Source organism: Nerophis lumbriciformis, linkage group LG06 (genome assembly GCF_033978685.3).
Source record: "Nerophis lumbriciformis linkage group LG06, RoL_Nlum_v2.1, whole genome shotgun sequence".
Lineage (NCBI taxonomy): Eukaryota > Metazoa > Chordata > Actinopteri > Syngnathiformes > Syngnathidae > Nerophis > Nerophis lumbriciformis.
This window is the reverse complement of record NC_084553.2, coordinates 58,995,573-59,018,954: the sequence shown is the minus strand read 5'-3', so window position 1 is coordinate 59,018,954 and position 23,382 is coordinate 58,995,573. Positions and strand designations below refer to the sequence as shown.

At 39.6% G+C, this 23,382-nt stretch overlaps 1 protein-coding gene across 3 annotated transcripts in view; it reads left to right on the top strand.

Moving 5' to 3' along the window:
* Positions 1 to 23,382, top strand: part of LOC133608373 (collagen and calcium-binding EGF domain-containing protein 1-like) — a 108,635-nt gene that overhangs the window by 69,932 nt on the left and 15,321 nt on the right. For 2 of the 3 annotated variants that reach the window (XM_061963565.1, XM_061963564.1), the window contains 3 exons: positions 15,215 to 15,267; positions 19,144 to 19,278; positions 21,297 to 21,431. In XM_061963565.1, the coding sequence (XP_061819549.1) occupies positions 15,215 to 15,267; positions 19,144 to 19,278; positions 21,297 to 21,431 (323 nt within the window). The remainder of the gene's footprint in view (positions 1 to 15,214; positions 15,268 to 19,143; positions 19,279 to 21,296; positions 21,432 to 23,382) is intronic. The other variant, XM_061963566.1, reaches the window with a different exon arrangement.

Here is a 23,382-nt window from a genome sequence, read left to right as displayed (position 1 = left end):
TAGTCCATGACGGCTTCTTCTACACTATAGTGCCAAAAGTATTTGGCCACCCATCCAAATGATCAGAATCAGGTGTCCTAATCACTTGGCCCCGGCCACAGGTGTATCAAATCAAGCACTTAGGCATGGAGACTGTTTCTACAAACATTTGTGAAAGAAGGAGCCACTCTCAGAAGCTCAGTGATTTCCAGCGTGGAACTGTCATAGGATGCCACCTGTGCAACAAATCCAGTCGTGAAATGTCCTCGCTTTCCAAAGTCTACTGTCGGCTTTATTACAAACCCCGTTTCCATATGAGTTGGGAAATTGCGTTAGATGTAAATATAAACGGAATACAATGATTTGCAAATCATTTTCAACCCATATTCAGTTGAATATGCTACAAAGACAACATATTTGATGTTCAAACTCATAAACGTTTTGTTTTTTTTTTGCAAATAATCATTAACTTTATAATTTGATGCCAGCAACACGTGACAAAGAAGTTGGCAAAGGTGGCAATAAATACTGATAAAGTTGAGGAATGCTCATCAAACACTTATTTGGAACATCCCACAGATGAGCAGGCAAATTGGGAACAGGTGGGTGCCATGATTGGGTATAAAAGTAGATTCCATGAAATGCTCAGTCTTTCACAAACAAGGATGGGGCGAGGGTCACCACTTTGTCAACAAATGCGTGAGCAAATTGTTGAACGGTTCAAGAAAAACCTTTCTCAACCAGCTATTGCAATAAATTTGGGGATTTCACCATCTACGGTCCGTAATATCATCAAAGGGTTCAGAGAATCTGGAGAAATCACTGCACGCATGCAGCTAAGTCCGTGACCTTCGATCCCTCAGGCTGTACTGCATCAACAAGCGACATCAGTGTGTAAAGGATATCACCACATGGGCTCAGGAACACTTCAGAAACCCACTGTCAGTAACTACAGTTGGTCGCTACATCTGTAAGTGCAAGTTAAAACTCTCCTATGCAAGGCAAAAACCGTTTATCAACAACACCCAGAAACGCCGTCTGCTTTGCTGGGCCTGAGCTCATCTAAGACGGACTGATACAAAGTGGAAAAGTGTTCTATGGTCTGACGAGTCCACATTTCAAAATGTTTTTGGAAACTGTGGACGTCCTCCGGAACAAAGAGGAAAAGAACCATCTGGATTGTTATAGGCGCAAAGTTGAAAAGCCAGCATGTGTGATGGTATGGGGGTGTATTAGTGCCCAAGACATGGGTAACTTACACATCTGTGAAGGCACCATTAATGCTGAAAGGTACATACAGGTTTTGGAGCAACATATGTTGCCATACAAGCAACGTTACCATGGACGCCCCTGCTTATTTCAGCAAGACAATGCCAAGCCACGTGTTACATCAACGTGGCTTCATAGTAAAAGAGTGCAGGTACTAGACTGGCCTGCCTGTAGTCCAGACCTGTCTCCCATTGAAAATGTGTGGCGCATTATGAAGCCTAAAATAGCACAACGGAGACCCCCGGACTGTTGAACAACTTAAGCTGTACATCAAGCAAGAATGGGAAAGAATTCCACCTGAGAAGCTTCAAAAATGTGTCTCCTCAGTTCCCAAACGTTTACTGAGTGTTGTTAAAAGGAAAGGTGATGTAACACAGTGGTGAACATGCCCTTTCCCAACTACTTTGGCACGTGTTGCAGCCATGAAATTCTAAGTTAATGATTATTTGCAAAAAATGTATAAGTTTGAACATCAAATATCTTGTCTTTGTAGTGCATTCAATTGAATATGGGTTGAAAAGGATTTGCAAATCATTGTATTCCGTTTATATTTACATCTAACACAATTTCCCAACAGGTCTCGCAACTACGGGATGCATAACGTAACCCCAGCCTCTACTGTAGCATCTATTCTGTGCGCCTTATAATGCGGTGCACCTTATATATGAACAACGTTTCAAAATAGGCCATTCATTGAAGGTGCGCCTTATAATCCGGTGCGCCTTTATAGTGCGGAAAATATGGTAATAAAAACGTAGAAAAAACTACCAGCAGCGGTAAAGTTTAGATCCATGAAGGAAAGACGAAAGTGAATGAATGTTTATAACTGAATACATTTACATATGCATACAAATGTGTCTTATTTTTTTTAATGAATTAAGTAACGTTTATGTCAACCTTTTTCCAAAACACAATATAGAATGTGAGATATAACAGGATAATGCATACAATTATCATTTGTTTTCAAAACGCTTACAAAAAAGTGGGACCCCAAAAATTTAGTATGGGACCCCATTTTAATGACTTGATGGAGTCCACGGGACCCCATTTTGAAAATTCCTAGCGTCAACATTGCTGTCAACAGAGGAGAAAAAATGCTTGAATTAAATATATTATTTATAAAGCAAGTTCAAGTATCATTGGCAAATGTTCACCTAGTCCCGGCCTTGGCGTGCTGCCCGTCTTGGCACGTATATATGTGTCCTCTTTTTGGGATTTCACAATATAGTCAGCCTAGCGCAGGGGTCGGCAACCCAAAATGTTGAAAGAGCCATATTGGACCAAAAATACAAAAAAAATCTGTCTGGGGCCGCAAAAAATTAAAAGCCATATTACATACAGATAGTGTGTCATGAGATATAAATTGAATTAAGAGGACTTAAAGGAAACTAAATGAGCTCAAATGAGGCATAATGATGCAATATGTACATATAGCTAGCCTAAATAGCATGTTAGCATCGATTAGCTTGCAGTCATGCAGTGACCAAATATGTCTGATTAGCACTCCACACAAGTCAATAACATCAACAAAACTCACCTTTGAGTAGTCATGTACAACGTTAAAAGTTTGGTGGACAAAATGAGACGAAGTGGCATAAAACCATACTTGCCAACCTTGAGACCTCCGATTTCGGGAGGTGGGGGGTGGAGGCGTGGTCGGGGGTGGGGCAGGGCGTGGTTGGGGGCGTGGTTAAGAGGGGAGGAGTATATTGACAGCTAGAATTCACAAAGTCAAGTATTTCATATATATATATATATATATATATATCTACATCCTAAAAATATGCAAACAAAACTGTGTTTAGATAATTGATACTTCAAACTTGCATAAATAAATCTTAAGGAATATAACATAACTTGGCTTCTGAGAGCTTCAAAATGTAATGAATAAAATGCTAAAGTTGTTGATAAACAAGCAATTATTTTAATAATTAAATATGGTCATTTTAAATGAATTATTATGATAATTTAAAATTAATTATTTCAAATATGTTTATTTTAATGTATAATTCTAATGCCTGGATGTAATGAGTCAGAAAAAATACAAATAAAAATACAATTAATTTAGATGTTTTTAGCAAAATGTAGTAAAAATGTATTTTTTTTAATTTTTTTTTATTAATAAATATATGTATTTTTAGGTAAGATAAACATAATAATACAATGTATCTCTAGTCTGCATGATTTAGTTCTTGACACCCTGTTGTCCTCCCGTCGTGAAAAAAGGCTGTCCTCACTCAGGTCCGCATGGAGCTGGAGGGGGCGTGGCCTCCAGCGCCGGCTGAAAAACGGGAGATTTTCGGGAGAATATTTGTCCCGGGAGGTTTTCGAGAGAAGCGCTGAATTTCGGGAGTCTCCCGGAAAATTCGGGAGGGTTGGCAAGTATGCATAAAACACGTCTTAGAAAGTCGGAGAAAGTTATACATGTAAACAAACTACGGTGAGTTCAAGGACCGCCAAAATGAGTAGGACAAAACGGCGCTCGGCAAATACTCGAATCAGTGAAGCATGTTTAATATAAACAGTGGGATTTATAACAATTATGGAGGTTTGTGTCATGTTTGTCCTCCTACAGAAACCATATTAACACAAAAAATATATGTTTTTTCCCCTCATCTTTTTCCATTTTTCATACATTTTTGAAAAAGCTCCAGAGAGCCACTAAGGCGGCGCAAAAGAGCCGCATGCGGCTCTAGAGCCGCGGGTTGTCAACCCCGGCCTAGCATAAGGCTACCTAGATGGGCTACTGTCAATAACTCATGATCTGATTGGCTATCGCAACTGTCCATCCGGCAGAATTCATACAGTTTTTAGTGGAATTCTGATTGGATAAAAGCTCTAACGTAAAAACAAGAAATACTGGAGCCTAATAAGCCATGAAGAGAATATGATGAAAGTAGATTAAAATGAACTTTTATTAATCTATGATCATGATTTATGCTAGGCACACCAGCTGCTTTAAAGTAGATCCACGTTTCCTATAGTTGGATAAAGATGTACAGGCAGAATAATGCTTGCTGAAACGTGAGGTGTGTTTCACCACACCAGGATCGACGCGTCAAGATGTCCCCTAAGACCAACTGGAAGTCTTTAAGTCCAGATGGGAGACGCTGCCAGAGGTTGTTGACAAAGTAAAGATTCCGCGATGACAGTTGCTTGTTGACCGTAACCAGAAGCTAGCGTTAGCGCTCCATTAGGTAATGGCGTTGAAGCGCCACCAACACCAGAGAGACCGACATGCTCTGTAGTAGGAGTAGAAGATTCCAGGAACGGTGCCAAATGATTCCCTTTCAGGATGTGAAGAACCGCAAAGGTAGTGAGCAGAACGCTTAGTATACACTGTACGTGTACAGTATATACAGTACTCTCCACGGTGTGTTCCAGATGCGACCGGGCCTGTTTCCTGTCTGTCTAACATACTTTCACACGGCAACACAAAACCACACGGGTCAACTCTCCTCCTGCCCTCACGTGCTGGTGCACAATACCTCAGAACTTGGTTCCTAACACTTTAACTTTTAGCATGCTAACGCTAGCTTTCTAGCGTACTAACATTAGCCTGGTACACACTGGTTTGAATGTAACTTAGATCAGTGTTTTTCAACCTTTTTTGAGGCAAGGCACATTTTTTTCATAGAAAAAATGCGGAGGCACACCACCAGCAGAAATCATTAAAAACTGAAACTCAGTTAAAGTCGTCGTCGCAATTGTTGGATATGACTTTAAAGCATTACCAAGCATGCATCACTATAGCTCTTGTCTCAAAGTAGGTGTACTGTCACCACCTGTCACATCACACCCTGACTTATTTTGAGTTTTTTAGTGTTTTAGTTCTTGTCTTGCGCTCCTATTTTGGTGGCTTTTTCTCTTTTTTTGGTATTTTCCTGCAGCAGTTTCATGTCTTCCTCTGAGCGATTTGTCCCGCATCTTCTTTGTTTTAGCAATCAAGAATATTTCAGTTGTTTTTGTCCTTCTTTGTGGGGACATTGTTGATTGTCATGTTCGGATGTACTCTGTGGACGCCGTCTTTGCTCCACAGTAAGTCTTTGCTGTCGTCCAGCATTCTGTTTTTGTTTACTTTGTAGCCAGTTCAGTTTTAGTTTCGTTCTGCATAGCCTTCCCTAAGCTTCAATGCCTTTTCTTAGGGACACTCACCTTTTGTTTATTTTTGGTTTAAGCATTAGATACCTTTTTACCTTCACCCTGCCTCCCGCTGTTTCCAACATCTATGAAGCAATTAGCTACCTGCTGCCACCTACTGATATGGAAGAGTTTTACACTACTGAGCTCTAGACAGCACCGACACTCAACAACAACACATCATTTGCAGACTATAATTACTGGTTTGCAAAAAATATTTTTAACCCAAATAGGTGAAATTAGATCATCTCCCACGGCACACCAGACTTTATCTCACGGCACACTAATGTGCCGCGGCACAGTGGTTGAAAAACGCTGACTTAGATATTGGGTTTCACTATGTAAAGTGCTTTGAGTCACTAGAGAAAAGCGCTATATAAATATAATTCACTTCACTACTCTATTGAGCCAACTTGACAGCCGAAGACCTCACAGTCATATAAATTGGTGCTTGGTACAAGCTAACTAACTAATTTAGCTAATTTTACATGCTTCCTAGGGATGATGTTCGAAACCGGTTCTCCCGGTTGTTCGATAAGAAAAGAACCGATTCCATGGACTCGAATCCCTTTTTGAGAACCGAGTCCCGTTATCGAGGCCACTATAGGAAAGAAAAAGAGTTGGTTCTTTATTCAAATCCCTGGGAACGAATCCCTTTTTTTTTTTTTACCAGGAAATGCCCTGTGGCACGTCCCAGGAAATGACGTAGCTCAGTCATTAGGCGGCAGATACAGAAAGCAGCAACAACAATGGACCGGAAAAATGCCTCAAGGCATGGCTTAATTTTACAAAAAAATACGACGAGGAAACGGCTATCTGCAATTATTGCCAGGCTTCGCTCTCATGTAAGGGGGGAAGTAAAACAAGCATGTTGAAACATGTTCAGGCTGCACATAACCTGAAGGTTAGAGAAAGGTGTCGTGGAGAAGCAGCGACGAAGCACGTCCCTCTTCAACCTGCAGCGCCAATTCCAGTGATAGTACTGGTGAGTAACTAACGTTAACTGTTGCCTGCTAATTTCCATATCGGCTCACTCGTAGCCTTTAGGCTAAAATAACGTTACCTCGTATGTCAATCCAGGATTGCAGTAATGTTAGCTAGACTAACGTTACCTAAGCATAGTCAGTGGCTAACGTTACCGTTAGCCTTTTTGTATGTCTGATAACGTTAACGTTATATTGTAGCCTACACCAGTGGTCTCCAACCAGCGGGCTGCGGCCCGGTACCGGTCCGTGGATCGATTGGTACCGGGCCGCACAAGAAACACTTTTTTTTATTTTTTATTTTTTTTATTTTTTGTTTTTTTTATTTAAAACATTTTTTTTTATTTGTATAAAATCAACATAAAAAACACAAGATACACTTACAATTAGTGCACCAACCCAAAAAACCTCCCTTCCCCGTTTATACTCATTCACACTCATTCACACAAAAGGGTTGTTTCTTTCTGTTATTAATATTTCTGGTTCCTACATTATATATCAATATAGATCAATACAGTCTGCAAGGGATACAGTCCGTAAGCACACATGATTGTGTTTTTTATGACAAAAAAAATAAAAATACCATACCATGGGTAACAGTCAATATTTATTTATATGATTTTATTTTTTTAGGGGGGTAACAACAGTCAATATTTATTTTATTTTTATTTTTTTCTTATAAAATAAAAGTGAGCTTTTGTTGAACCATATATTGTGTTTTTTTCCCCAAATACAACAACCTATCTGGATTCGATAAGAGAATCGATAAGGAATCGGTTCGATAAGAGAATTCGATAATGGGCTCGAACTCGATAATTTCTTATCAAACATCATTCCTACTTCCTAGTCATATGACTTGGTACCTGACACATTGTAGCTGCTACCATGCTAAACTGAAAATTCTAGCATACTAACATTATCATGGTACTCTATTTAGCCAGTTTGATGGCCGAACACCTCAGTCATATAACTTGGTACTTGATTGATACACATACTTGCCAACCCTCCCGGATTTTCCGGGAGACTCCCGAAATTCAGCGCCTCTCCCGAAAACCTCCCGGGACACATTTTCTCCTGAAAATCTCCCGAAATTCAGGCGGACCTGAAGGCCACGCCCCCTCCAGGTCTGCATGGAGCAATGTTGTTGTAATATCTTGAGTTGGAGGCAATAAACAGGCGAGGTGATGAAGTACGTCTCTTTACTGTAGACTTCAGAACAGACTCACACACTTGACGTCAGGTGCGCAACACCACCTAAATCGTTGGCCAACCAAAAAGTAACCACAGTACGCTATAGCCAACATTCACCAGGAGATGGCAACAGACAAACATAGATCACTCTATTACATTTCAGTCTCTCCATGTTTTCTCACCATGGTAACATGTGATCCACATGCACTGTGCGCTGTCTCTGTCCCTCTTGAGATATATATATAAGAAAATACTTCACTTTCAGTGAATTCTAGCTATATATATATATATATATATATATATATATATATATATTTATTTTATCATATATATATATATATATATATATTTATTTTACTATATATATATATATATATATTTTTTTTTTATTATTTTTTTTTTTAATCATATATATATAGCTAGAATTTACTGAAAGTCATGTATTTCTCATATATATATATATATATATATATATATATATATATATATATATGTCTTAATAAGGTTATCCAAAAAATAGTGCTCGATACCGTAGTAGAGCGCAATATATGTATGTGTGGGAAAAAAATCACAAGACTATTTCATCTCTACAGGCCTGTTTCATGAGGGGGGGTACCCTCAATCGTCAGGAGATTTTAATGGGAGCATTCGCATACCATGGTTTATATAGGGCACAGAGTGGGTGGGTACAGGCTGGCGTAGGGGCGTGGTGATTGGCTCATGTGTTACCTAGGAGGTGTTTCCGTCTATGGCGGCATGCTGTTACAATTTCGCTGCGCTTGTTGAGGGATGACAGGTCTGGACGGTAAATAATAAACAGTTTCTCTTTCAAGCATAGGTTGCATCTTTTATTACCACTATTGTAAGGTGTGCTGGATGCAAGAATTTGCCATGTTATTGAATATTCAACATTATTGTCTTTGAGGTCCCAAATGTGTTTGCTGAGTTCTGTGGTATTTCGCAGGTTTTTGTTCCTGAAAGAAGCCTTGTGATTGTTCCATCTGGTTTTGAATTCTCCCTCGGTTAATCCCACATATGTGTCGGATGTGTTAATGTCCTTGCGTATTACCTTAGATTGGTAGACAACTGATGTTTGTAAGCACCCCCCGTTGAGAGGGCAATCAGGTTTCTTTCGACAGTTACAGCCTTTGGAGTCGCTCTGTCTGGGGGCCGACGGCTCATTTGCAATGGTTTTGTTGTGGTTTGAGATGATTTGTCGTATATTGTTCATGCAGCTGTAGCTCAATTTAATGTTGTTCTTGTTGAATACTTTTCTTAGGGTGTTGTCTTTGGGAAAGTGTTTGTCAATCAGATTGAGGAATTTGTGTCCAATGTTAGTTGAGACGTTTTTGCTGTATGGGGGGTTGTACCAGATGACGTCGTTTCGTTTTCTGTTCTTTTTTGGCTGGTTTCCTGGCGTGGGTTCATAGGTGAGGGTGAAATTGTATCCGCTTTCATCAAGGGCTTTTTGGTACGGGGGGGTTGCTTGGTCAAATTCAGCTTTGCTAGATGACAGCATCGATAGCCTTTTATTGATTCCGGTAGGTATTCTTTTCGTGGTGGTGGGTGGGTGGTTGCTGTCATGGTGCACGTATTGGAGTGTTGTGTTGGGTTTTGTGAATGGTTGGTAGCTGTTATTTCTCAGGTTGAAAGTGACGTCAATATATATATATATATATATATATATATATATATATATATATATATATATATATATATATATATATATATATATATATATATATATATGAAATACTTGACTTGGTGAATTCTAGCTGTAAATATACTCCTCCCCTCCACGCCCCCACCCCGACCACGCACCCCCCACCCCCCACCTCCCGAAATTGGAGGTCTCAAGGTTGGCAAGTATGTTGATACAAGTGTAACTGTTAGCATGCTAACGTGTTCAGCTAATTTTACATGCATACACTTTCTAGTTATATGACTTGGTACTTTACACAGTCCAACTGTTGGCATGCTAACATTAGCCATGCTAACTTATTGAAGCTAATTTTACAGCCAAACACCTCAGCGTAATACAACTTGTTACTTGACACACACTAAACTGTTAGCATGTTAACTGTTAGCATGCTAATGTATTAGCTAATTTCACACGCGTACACTTCCCAGTCGTATAACTTGGTACTTGATACATTTGCGCATGTTGGACACATGCGTGTAAGAGTTGCGTAGAGGTGAGGTCACCCGTCATGAAGTTGGGTTTCCTCCTGGTTCCAAGTCCGTGGTAACATCAGAATCCCACTGAAGAGCGCCGCTCGCTTCCATCCAAGAAAGCATCAAGGTTTGAGTTTCTCCTGCGGGACACGCTGGCCATCTGCAAGTTATTATCTCCTGACTGATTTGTTGACGGACTCAATGAAGTAGTGACAATTTTCATCTTGACTTTCACCCACCTGTCTCCACCGCCGCCCCATCAGGGGCCCGCCAGCGCCGCATCGAGCGTCAGATTAAAGCCGGCCGTATCATCTGGATCTCATCAGTTCGGGCCTGTCTCGACGTTTTATGGCTTATTGTTCACTCGGGGGGGCCGGGGGGTCTGGATCGTGATGATTTAGAGCTACGCCGCATGGAGAATAAAACCATATTTCCTGCCGTCTTCCTCCTGATCAATTATTTTTAGAATCATTATTACGTCTCCCAAACCGTTTAAGATTACGTCACAAAAACACGGACTTTAATGATTCCATTTGGTTTTGGTGAATCATCTTAGCTCAAACACATATTTATATTTTTGAAGCATTATTCCCCTTTGCAGTGTGTTGACCTTTGATAAAGACTTAGTCATAATAAGCAAGAAGCAGAATTATTTGTAATGCCTATGAAGATGACATCATGGAACAGAATGTGGATTTTTTTTTTAATCTCATCATTTCAAATCAAAGTCTCAAATCTCAAAATTTGCGTTATCCATTCTTTGCTAAGTTATTGTCAGCACGAGCTACGGATATACAAAAACCCAAAACCAGTCAAGTTGGCACGTTGTGTAATTCATAAACAAAAACAAAATACACTGATTTGCAAATCCTTTTCAACCTATATTCAATTGAATAGACTACAAAGACAAGATATTTAACCTTCCAACTGGTAAACTTTGTTATTTTTTGCAAATATTAGCTCATTTGGAATTTGATGCCTGTAACATGTTTCAAAAAAGCTGGCACAAGTGGCAAAAAAGACTGAGAAAGTTGAGGAATGCTCATCAAAACACTTATTTGGAACATCCCACAGGTGAACAGGCTAATTGCGTGTCTTAATGAAATTAAACAATGGATGTCCGCTAACTTCTTGCAACTCAACACTAAGAAAACGGAAATGCTGATTATCGGTCCTGCTAAACACCGACATTTATTTGATAATACCACCTTAACATTTGACAACCAAACAATTACACAAAGCGACTCAGTAAAGAATCTGGGTATTATCTTCCACCCAACTCTCTCCTTTGAGTCACACATTAAGAGTGTTACTAAAACGACCTTCTTTCATCTCCGTAATATCGCTAAAATTCGTTCCATTTTGTCCACTAGCGACGCTGAGATCATTATTCATGCGTTCGTTACGTCTCGTCTCGATTACTGTAACGTATTATTTTGGGGTCTCCCTATGTCTAGCATTAAAAAATTACAGTTGGTACAAAATGCGGCTGCTAGACTTTTGACAAGAAGAAGAAAGTTTGATCATATTACGCCTATGCTGGCTCACCTGCACTGGCTTCCTGTGCACTTAAGATGTGACTTTAAGGTTTTACTACTTACGTATAAAATACTACACGGTCTAGCTCCGTCCTATCTTGTCGATTGCATTGTACCATATGTCCCGGCAAGAAATCTGCGTTCAAAGAACTCCGGCTTATTAGTGATTCCCAGAGCCCAAAAAAAGTCTGCGGGCTATAGAGCGTTTTCTATTGGGGCTCCAGTACTATGGAATGCCCTCCCGGTAACAATTAGAGATGCTACCTCAGTAGAAACATTTAAGTCCCATCTCAAAACTCATTTGTATACTCTAGCCTTTGAATAGCCCCCCTTTTTTTAGACCAGTTGATCTGCCGTTTCTTTTCTTTTCTCCTCTGCTCCCCCCTATCCCTTGTGGAGGGGAAGACACACAGATCCGGTGGCCATGGATGGGGTGCTGGCTGTCCGGGGTCGGGACCCGGGGTGGACCGCTCGCCTGTATATTGGTTGGGAACATCTCTGCGCTGCTGACCCGTCTCCGCTCGGGATGGTTTCCTGCTGACCCCACTGTGGACTGGACTCTTACTGTTATGCTGGATCCACTATGGACTGGACTCTCACAATATTATGTTAGACCCACTCGACATCCATTGCATTCGGTCTCCCTAGAGGGGGGGTGTTACCCACATATGCGGTCCTCTCCAAGGTTTCTCATAGTCATTCACATCGACGTCCCACTGGGGTGAGTTTTTCCTTGCCCTTATGTGGGCTATACCGAGGATGTCGTTGTGGCTTGTGCAGCCCTTTGAGACACTTGTGATTTAGGGCTATATAAATAAACATTGATTGATTGATTGATTGAATTGGGAACAGGTGGGTGCCATGATTGGGTCTAAAAGCAGCTTCCATGAAATGCTCAGTCATTCACAAACAAGGACGGGGCGAGGGTCACCACTTTGTGAACAAATGCGTGAGCAAATTGTCCAACAGTTTAAGAACAACATTTCTCAACCAGCTATTGCAAGGAATTTAGGGATTTCACCATCCACGGTTCGTAATATCATCAAAAGGTTCAGAGAATCTGGAGAAATCACGTAAGCGATGATATTACGGACCTTCGATCCCTCAGGTGGTACTGCATCCAAAACCGACATCAGTGTGTAAAGGATATCACCATATGGGCTCAGGAACACTTCAGAAACCCACTGTCAGCAACTACAGTTGGTCGCTACATCTGTAGGTGCAAGTTAAAACTCTCCTATGCAAGGCGAAAACCGTTTATCAACAACACCCAGAAACGCCGTCGGCTTCGCTGGGCCTGAGCACCACTTTGTGAACAAATGCGTGAGCAAATTGTCCAACAGTTTAAGAACAACAACGAGCTATTGCAAGGAATTTAGAGATTTCACCATCCACGGTTCATAATATCATCAAAAGGTTCAGAGAATCTGGAGAAATCACCGCACGTAAGCGATGATATTACGGACCTTCGATCCCTCAGGTGGTACTGCATCAAAAATCGACATCAGTGTGTAAAGGATATCACCACATGGGCTCAGAAACACTTCAGAAAACCACTATCAGTAACTATAGTTTGAACTCTACTATGCAAAGCCAAAGCCATTTATCAACAACACCCAGAAACGCCGCCGGCTTTGCTGGGCCCGAACTCATCTAAGATGGACTGATGCAAAGTGGAAAAGTGTTCTGTGGTCTGACGAGTCCACATTTCAAATTGTTTATGGAAACTGTGGACATTGTGTCCTCCGGAACAAAGAGGAAAAGAACCATCCGGATTGTTATAGGCGCAAAGTTCAAAAGCCAGTGTCTGTGATGGTATGGGGGTGTATTGGTGCCCAAGGCATGGGTAACTTACACATCTGTGAAGGCACCATTAATGATGAAAGGTACATACAGCTTTTGGAGCAACACATGTTGCCTTCCAAGCGACGTATTTTTCTTGGACGCCCCGGCTTATTTCAGCAAGACAATGCCAAGCCACATTCTGCATTTGTTACAACAGCGTGGCTTCGTAGTAAAAGAGTGCGGGTACTAGACTGGCCTGCCTGTAGTCCAGACCTGTCTCCCATTGAAAATGTGTGGCGCATTATGAAGCCTAAAATAGCAGAAGGGAGACCCCGGACTGTTGAACAACTTAAGCTGTACATCAAGCAAGAATGGGAAATAATTCCACCTGAAAAGCTTCAAAAATGTGTCTCCCCAGTGTCCAAACATTTACTGAGTGTTGTTAAAAGGAAAGGCCATGTAACACAGTGGCAAAAATGCACCTGTGCCAACTTTTTTGCAATGTGTTGCTGCCATTATTTGCAGTTTATTCAATTGAATATTGTCATGTCTGTGTGATCATGTTTTGTTTTAGTTATGTTTGGACTCTTTGTGCACTCTTGTTTGTTTTGTCCCCATAGCGACCATTAGTTTCACCTGTTTCACGTTTTGCACTCCCGCACCTGTTGTCAATCATGTCTATATTATTTAAGCCTATTGTTGCCAGGACGGTGGAGGAGGGGTTAGTGCGTCTGCCTCACAATACGAAGGTCCTGAGTAGTCTTGGGTTCTTGCATGTTCTCCCCGTGACTGCGTGGGTTCCCTCTGGGTACTGCGGCTTCTTCCCACCTCCAAAGATATGCACCTGGGGATAGGTTGATTGGCAACACTAAATTGGCCCTAGAGTGTGAATGTTGTCTGTCTATCTGTGTTGGCCCTGCGATGAGGTGGCGACTTGTCCAGGGTGTACCCTGCCTTCCGCCCGATTGTAGCTGGGTTAGGCTCCAGCGCGCCCCGCAACCCCAAAGGGAATAAGCGGTAGAAAATGGATGGATGGATGTTGCCAGGAAGTCAGCCTGGCGACATGACCTCTGCTCACTTCATGCCATGCTACTTCTGAAATCTATGCCATAGTTCCCTGCGTTCCAAGTAAGTTTTTGTTTATTATTCATAGTTTTTTGCCCAAGTGCTAGTTTTGGTTCCATTAGTCAAGTTTGTTCTCCGCCTTTGTGCGCGCCTTTTGTTTGTACCCTTTTGTTTGTATTTTGTAGTTAGTGTTAAAATAAAAGATGTCCTTACCTTCACGCCTTGCCCGCTCCAACTTTACTTGCATCTCGGGAAAACAAACAACCCATAGTCCAAGTCTTGACAAATATAAGTTGCAAATCATTGTATTCTGTTTTTATTTACCATTTACACAACGTGCCAACTTCACTGGTTTTGGGATTTGTACATTGGAGTTCCCCGGGACCCTTTCGTCCCCCATTGACTCCCTTTTATAATGGCCATTTTTCGATATACTGTAAACCTGTTATTTCATAATGCTTTTACCAAAATAAAAACCCAAATAATTCCAAGCATATCCCTTTGAAATATGTGGGAGTCCTTTTTAGAAGTGTAATTTCACCCCTCAACCACTAGATACCGCCAGAGTACCATAGCGTGCCATATATTGATATTAGACGGATAGTTGCGTTGAATCTGCCAAATAACTTATAGGTAATAAAAACGATGTTAGTGGGTTGGTAGTGACGTAAGAGTTGTGTGGGTGTGGTAACGAAATGGTGTGCATGTGGGCACGAATATGGCATAGTTTGTGTTTTTGCCATGAATAAAAATGGGTTTTATTTGACAAAAAGGACCAAAAAAAATAAAAATAAAATTAAATACTCCTTAAAAACGTTCATCTCGAGATTTAAGCGTTTAAAAGTAAAAGAGAAAAATATGTATATATGTATGATTGTGTGTGTGTATGTATGTATGTGTATATATATATATATATATATATATATGACATGACTGTCTTTTTCATTCGGGTAACTTATAAGGTTGTTGACCATCTTTTTTTTAGCGAAGCTACATAGCATGTACAGTGCAACTCGCAGCTTTAATGGTGAATAGAAGTAGAACATTCTAGAAATTCTAACTTTTTCTTTTCTTATGTTCTTTTCCCAGGAGGAAATGCTGTGAGGGGTTCAGATTTGTGATGGGCCAGTGCATACCTGAAAGTAGGTAAAACACACTTTTAACTTGCTGCATCTCACACTCACACTCACACACGCGCACACACACACACACACACTTTTTTTTGTACTTGTACCTTCTTAAGACCTCCGAAAAATGCAAAAATACATATTTAATTTTTTTTTTTAATGAATTTTGGCCAAAGGGGGCACATTTCAATTTCTTACACACACTTGTTATTTCATATGTTGACCAGAGGTGGAGCACTTTTAAAACCGACACACAGTCAATTTGAAAAATCCCTCCTTTTTGCGACCACCCTAATTTGGATAGCTTTCACCACCAGGGGTGCAAATGAGATCTCTATTTTTTAGTTTTTTGTAATGTGCTTAAGGCCGATGACAAAGGAGTCACGGACCACAGATGGCCCCTGTGCCGCACTTTGGGCAACCCAGCTGTAGAAGCTAACTGTTAATGGCCACTATAGTCTTAGTACCGTAGTGTATTTGTTCATCCTATGGTCACATATGGATTGTCTTACGTCAGCACCGGAAGTCGTAAAATCAGCTGTTCACCTGGCAGGTTCTTTCGGGGATGAATAGGGAAGTCCTTCTTTAGCTGCCGTATTGTTTGATCATATATTGCTGCCTTTGCACCTGTCAATGTCTACTTTTGTATGCACATTAAATCAACAAAAAATCCTCACTTTGGAGCAATGTTCACAGACTCTAGTATTTGGCTCTCTATTAGATGCAATGGTTTTCTGTATTGGGATCATGATTTTGGTCCTAACTCGATTACCGGTCCTCATATGGAAGGTACTTTTCCTTCTTGATGTCTCAAGAAGGGTAGAAATACAAGAACACACACACATACACATCTGACTGCCACGCTCTCGCTCAAACCTCATCTTTGCAGCTTTATAGACGGCAACATCCTGCAGCAAACAAAGTCTGGAGACCACATTGGTTTGCGCGGCTTTCCAAAGAATTCCCCATTAATGCCTTTGTCGCTTTTTGGAATAATGACGCTAAAAGTAGTGGTGCTAGCCAACTAGCTCACAGAGCTGGCGTAAACAACAAAGCAGCCAATAAGGGATTGCTGGCTCTTTTAATCGGCCCCGTTTATGCTTAAATGGCATACATCATAAATCTAGTATGAGTGTGTTGTATTCTAAAGGAAAAAACAAGTCATTTTTTTCGGAAATGTGTTGAAAAATGATCAAATAGGAGGGTAGAAATGGCTTATGTACACCTGCAGTACACAATAGCATCCACTAGAGTTCACTGTTTCTCAGTTATGAAGTCACAAGCTATATTGTATGTTTAGTTCAGTTCAGTTTCAGTTCATTTGGAACATGCATGCGATACAATGTAATGCATCACACATTTCCAGTTGTTTCATTACAGCACGTCCGAAAAGGAGTAGGAAGAAGCTGAGTTTATTTAATCCTACGCTTTTTCATACCATAGCAATTTTATCCTATTTTCTTGTTCTCTGTAACATAACAGTGAACAAATAAACAAATAATACGCCGTAGTAAGTAAACAAATATTAAATACATACATTATCTTTGTCTCGATGAAAAAAACAACATTTAAATAAATAAAAAAAATAAAAAAAAAAGGGGTTCAAGATATTCATCATAATTCTTGTTCTGTGTACTTTGTGAACTCTTTTAGTTTGAACAGTCTCTTAAACTGAATTATATTGGTGCTTTGTTTGATTTCTTTGGTTAATCCGTTCCATAATTTAATCCCACATACAGATATATTAAAGGTTTTAAGTGTTGTACGAGCACACAAATGTTTTAAATGAGATGTTCCTCTAAGGTTGTATTTCTCCTCTTTTGTTGAGAAGAATTGTTGTACAGGTTATAGTTTGCTTTGTACATCATTTTAGCTTTTAGCAAATGCACCAAATCGTTGAATTTGCCTAAAGTGAGTTAAAAAAATGACATCTGATCAATTGTCGATTGGATAAATATGTCTACAATATTTACTATATTCCGCTTAATACAGTATTATTGTGCGCATGTAGACTACACATTCATATATTTATTTCAGTTGAGTTTAGACTTAGACTTGGACAAACTTTATTGATCCACAAGGGAAATTGTTTCACACAGTAGCTCAGTTACAAAGGATGGAAAGGGTAAGGATGGAAAGGATAATGCAGGTATTAAGTAGACTAAAAATGTACTGTAGTAGCAATATAAAATATAACTTATGTAATATTTACATATTATACATACAGTATATAATATATACTGATAAATTATATTATTATATTATATTTTTATATAATACATACAATATATAACAAATCCCAATCACCATGTACAATATTACAGTATAAGTAACAGCTGCAGCATAAAATAGAACAGTGTTTTTCAACCTTTTTTGAGCCGGGGCACATTTTTTGCGTTGAAAAAATGCGGAGGCACACCACCAGCAGAAATCATTAAAAAATGAAACTCGGTTGACAGTAACAAGTCGTTGTCGCAATTGTTGGATATGACTTTAAACCACAACCAAGCATGCATAACTATAGCTCTTGTCTCAAAGTAGGTGTACTGTCACCACCTGTCACATCACGCCCTGACTTATTTTGACTTTTTTGCTGTTTTCCTGTGTGTAGTGTTTTAGTCCTTGTCTTGCGCTCCTATTTTGGTGGCTTTTTCTCTTTTTTTGGTATTCTCCTGTAGCAGTTTCATGTCTTCCTTTGAGCAACATTTCCCGGATCTACTTTGTTTTTATCCTTCTTCATGGGGACATTGTCGATTGTCATGTCATGTTCGGATGTACATTGTGGACGCCGTCTTTGCTCCACAGTAAGTCTTTGCTGTCATCCAGCATTCTGTTTTTGTTTACTTTGTAGCCAGTGCAGTTTTAGTTTCGTTCTGCATAGCCTTCCCTTAGCTTCAATGCCTTTTCTTAGGGGCACTTACATTTTGTTTATTTTTTGTTTAAGCATTAAATATCTTTTTACCGGCACACTGCCTACCGCTGTTTCCGACATCTACAAAGCAATTAGCTACCGGCCGCCACCTACTGTTATGGAAGAGTATTACACGGTTACTCACCGACACTCAACAACAACACATCATTTGCAGACTATAATTACTGGTTTGCAAAAAATTTTTTTTTTTACCCCAAATAGGTGAAATTAGATAATCACCAGACTGTATCTCACGGCACACTAGTGTGCCGCGGCACAGTGGTTGAAAAACACTAAAATAGAGAGTAGATCCAGCAGAAAATAGACATTATAAAGAAAGAGAAGTAGCTAACATAGGTGTCAGGTAATAGACAGATGTCATCTATTGCTGTATGGCGAGTGACTACACAGCTGCATGGAGTGCGGAATGAAGCACTTCTTGAATGGAACACTGTGGGAACGAAGCTGAAAGAGCCTGTTGGAGTATGAACGAAGCTGTCCCTCAATTGTCAGGTGGAGTGGGTGGGCAGGATTGTCCATGATGGCCAGCAGTTTGTCCAGTGTCCTCCTGTCCCTCACTGACACAAACGCCTCCAACTGCAAGCCAATAGTTTGGCCGGCTTTCCGGATCAGTTTGTCAATCTGGTTTAAGTCCCTTTTTGCTGGTGCTGCTCCCCCAACAAACCACTGCAAAGTACAGGGCTTTACACTCGTCATAGACATAAATAAGTACAGGGCTTTACACTCGTCATAGACATAAATAAGTACAGGGCTTTACACTCGTCATAGACATAAATCTTCCAAATGACAGGAGTGCTCTGCTGTTCATTTTTTGTTTTTTAACTGAAAAAACACAAGTCAAAGATCCTCTATATGATTTGAGCACTGCTGTTTTGAAGGAGCTACTTCAAAAATGCAAGTCAAAGACTTTTGGAATTGCTTTTTATTTGTATGATGATTGCTTTTTGTATTTGTTTTAGGCGTTGATGTTTGTGCCGCTTCGCCGTGTGAGCAACAATGCACGGACAACTTTGGTCGGGTCGTCTGCACGTGTTATTCCGGCTATCGCTTCGACCGGGAGAGACACCGCAACCACAAGTCTCCATATTGTCTGGGTCAGTACAACATTTTATTAATACACTCTTTTAATGTTTGTGTATTTCTATATAGTCATGTTGGTGTGATCACTTGTTGCTAGGCACAACTCAAGAGTACAAAAAGAAAAAAGACACTATATGAGGTGGCGACTTGTTTAGGGGGTACCCCACCTTCCGCCCGAATGCAGCTGGGATAGGCTCCAGCCACCCCCGCGACCCCGAGAGGGACAAGCGGTGGAAAATGGATGGATGGATGTTGGTGTGATCACTTGTTGCTAGGCAGAACTCAAGAGTACAAAAAGAAAAAAGACACTATATGAGGTGGCGACTTGTTTAGGGGGTACCCCACCTTCCGCCCGAATGCAGCTGGGATAGGCTTCAGCCACCCCCTCAAACCCCGAGAGGGACAAGCGGTAGCAAATGGATGGATGAATGGATAAGCACAGGGATGTCAAACTCATTTTTATTGAGGGCCACATCGCAATTATGGCTGCCCTCAGCATTAAACAGTGAATATATGAATATAAATGCATAACAGACTCAGTACATAAATGAAGTGGCAGGCCACAATAAATGAAGTGGCAGGCCACATTAAATGAAGTGGCAGGCCAGATTAAATGAAGTGGCAGGCCAGGTAAATAACATCAAATAATGTGACATAAAACAACCCTGCGGGCCACAATGCCTGATGTGGTAGGCCAGCTAAAATGACATGGCGGAACACCTAAAATATTGTGGAGGGTCACTTTAAATGAAGTGGCGGGCCACCGTAAATTAATTGGCGGGTTACATGAAATAATGTGGCGGGCCAGATAAAATTATGTGTTCGGCGCTATATGATGTGGCGGGCCACAGAAAATAGCATGGCGGAAAACAAAATGGCAAGGCGGGCCACGTAAATGATGTAGCGGGCCACATAGAATAAAGTGGCAGACATCATAAAATGATGTGGCGGGCCAAGTAAAATGATATGGCCGACCACATACAATGGCGTGGCGGGCCACATTAAATGAAATGGCAGGCCACATAAAATAAAGTGGCGGGCCAGATAAAATAATGTGGTGGGCGACGTTAAATTAAATGGCTGGCCAGATTAGATGACATGGCGGAACAAATAAAATGGTTTTGCGGGCCTTTTAAATTATGTGGTGGGCCAGATAAAATATTTAAATATTTAAAAGGGTGCTGCGTCACATTAAATGAAGTGCTGCGCCACGTTAAATGAAGTGGTAGGCGACATTAAATGAAGTGGTGGTCCACCTTAAATGAAGTGGTGGGTCACCTTAAATGAAGTGGTGGTCCACCTTAAATGAAGTGGTGGTCCACCTTAAATGAAGTGGTGGGTCACCTTAAATGAAGTGGTGGGCCAATTTAAATGGAGTGGTGGGCCACTTTAAACGGAGTGGTGGGCCACAATAAATGAAGTGGTGGGCCACAATAAATGAAGTGGTGGGCCACCTTAAATGAAGTGGTGTGCCCCATTAAATGACGTGATGAACCACCTTAAATGACGTGGTGGGCCACCTTAAATGAAGTGGTGGGCCACCTTAAATGAAGTGGTGGGCCACCTTAAATGAAGTGGTGGGCCACCTTAAATGAAGTGGTGGGCCACATTAAATGAAGTGGTGGGCTACATTAAATAAAGTGGTGGGCACAGTAAATAAAGTGGTGGGCCACCGTAAATGAAGTGGTGTGCCCCATTAAGTGACGTGATGAACCACCTTAAATGAAGTGGTGGGCCACGTAAATGAAGTGGTGGGCCACCTTAAATGAAGTGGTGGGCCACCTTAAATGAAGTGTTGGTCCACCTTAAATGACGTGTTGGGCCACATTAAATGACGTGTTGGGCCACCTTAAATGATGTGGCGGAACACATGAAATATATAATGTGACGGGCTTGGATTTGATATGTGTGCTATGAAGAATATGAGCTAATGGAACCCCAGTTGAAGTATAAGGTGTGCTAGAAAGGCAGGAAAAGAGCACCCTCTGGTGGACGTGTGTTTGAGATAAATGTCAGATTGTCTCCGGTCCAGACATGGATGAGTGTGAGCAGTCGAGCGGCGTGTGCGACCACGAGTGTGTCAACACGGCCGGCAGCTTCCTGTGCCGTTGTCGCAGCGGATACATCCTGGCGCCGGACCAGCGCTCCTGCATCGCCGTGCACAACCGTAAGTCACTACTCAACTGTGTTTGTTTCCTGGAAAGATGCTCTTGTTGCTATGGCGACTGCTAGGGATGCTGCCTCAGCCATGGTGGATGGGGTCAGTTTAATTAACTTAATTCTGCTTTTAAAGTACCCACAGATGGATTTAAAATGATAAAAGTGGACATTTAGTTTGTTTTTACAAATTAAAAATAAAGTACTTTATAAAGTACATTTTGCTGACATGTTTCAAATAATATATATGATTTATGCTTTTGTCTGTTCCTTTTAATTAATGATTTATTTTTATTGTTGTAATATTTACTTATATTATTTGGTGAATGAAATAAAATAAAAATGGAAATATATTTTTAAAAAAAAGATATAATTCGATTAGAATGTTTAAAATGCAGAATAAATATGCACACACATCAATTGCATTTATTTATGTATGTGTGCTATTTTGGTTATATTTTCAATATTTTTCTTGTTTCTCTATATTTTCCCCTTATAGGGCACCGAAATACTTAATAAATATAAAACAATACAATCATTTAAAAAAATGTTGAATCCAAATTATGCTTTTAATTTTAGTAACCTTTTTTTTTGACATTCATGATTTATTTTAATGTTTTTTTTTTAATTTTTTTATTTAATATTTAGTGGATGAAATACAAATTTAAATGGAAACGGAAAAAAATACAAAGTTCATTTAAAAGAATGGTATAAAATTGGGTTATATGTTTTAAATCCATAATAAATATGCACAGTATATTTTGGTTATATATTTCTTAACAAAAAGGTACATTTTATTTTATATTTGAAATAAATATATTGTTGTTTTTTTTATATGTATATATATATATATATACATTTTATTTACTGTGTCTTTTTGTGCGTTTTTGGTTATATTTTCAATATTTTTATTGTTTCTTTGTTTTCTCCTCTAGTAGGGCACTGAAATAAATAATACATATAAAATAATACAATCATTTAAAATATGCTTTTACTTTTAGTAACCTTTTTTTTGACATTCATGATTTATTTTAATGTTTTTTTTTAAATTATTATATGGTTTTAAGTCCAGAATAAATATGCAAAGTATATGCAAAGTATATTTTTGTTGTATATTTCTTAACAAAAAGGTATATTTTATTTTATATTTGAAATACATATATTGCTGTTTTTTTATATATATATATATATATATATATATATATATATATATATATATATATATATATATATATATATATACATTTTATTTATGTCTTTGTGTGCTTTTTTGGTTATATTTTCAATATATTTATTGTTTATTATTTTTTGTCTTTTATAGGGGACTGAGATACTTAAGACATATCAAATATTACAATATATAATATAGTACAGTAAAAAATAAAATCCAAAATACTATTTCAACTTGAGTAACCTTTTTTTTTTTTACATTGACTTTAATTAAACATTACTGTCCTTCACTGCTTTGCTTTCATTCATTTAAAATTGAAGTTACCAAATATGGTTCCATGCCTTATAAATAACTACGTTACCTCCGAAATAGACGTGCAAAATTGCATCCCTCGGCTCAAAACGTGATTCCAATCCCACCTGTTTCAAATCCCATACACGTGCAACTCTTTTATTCTGGCCTATTATACAGGTGCAGCCCTCAGGGACGACCTACATATGTAAAATAATAAGCACATGGAATTGACATACGGCCCATGTGGAGCAGCTGAATGTCTTTATGTTCGTGTTTCTCACATGTTTTTCCTCCAAAGCATGAAACAGGACAGTAAATTCACGCCGTGTGTGCAGCTCGCCAAAGGCAAACTTGCAATGTGATGAAAAACGAGTGAACGTTTGAGGGTTTTACCATAAATTTTAAATTATTACTAAGTAGCGTTGCTCTAAATCACTACATGTCACTCATTTGTCGTTCCAGGTGTGTTGGACTTAAAGCCACAATGTGTAATAAG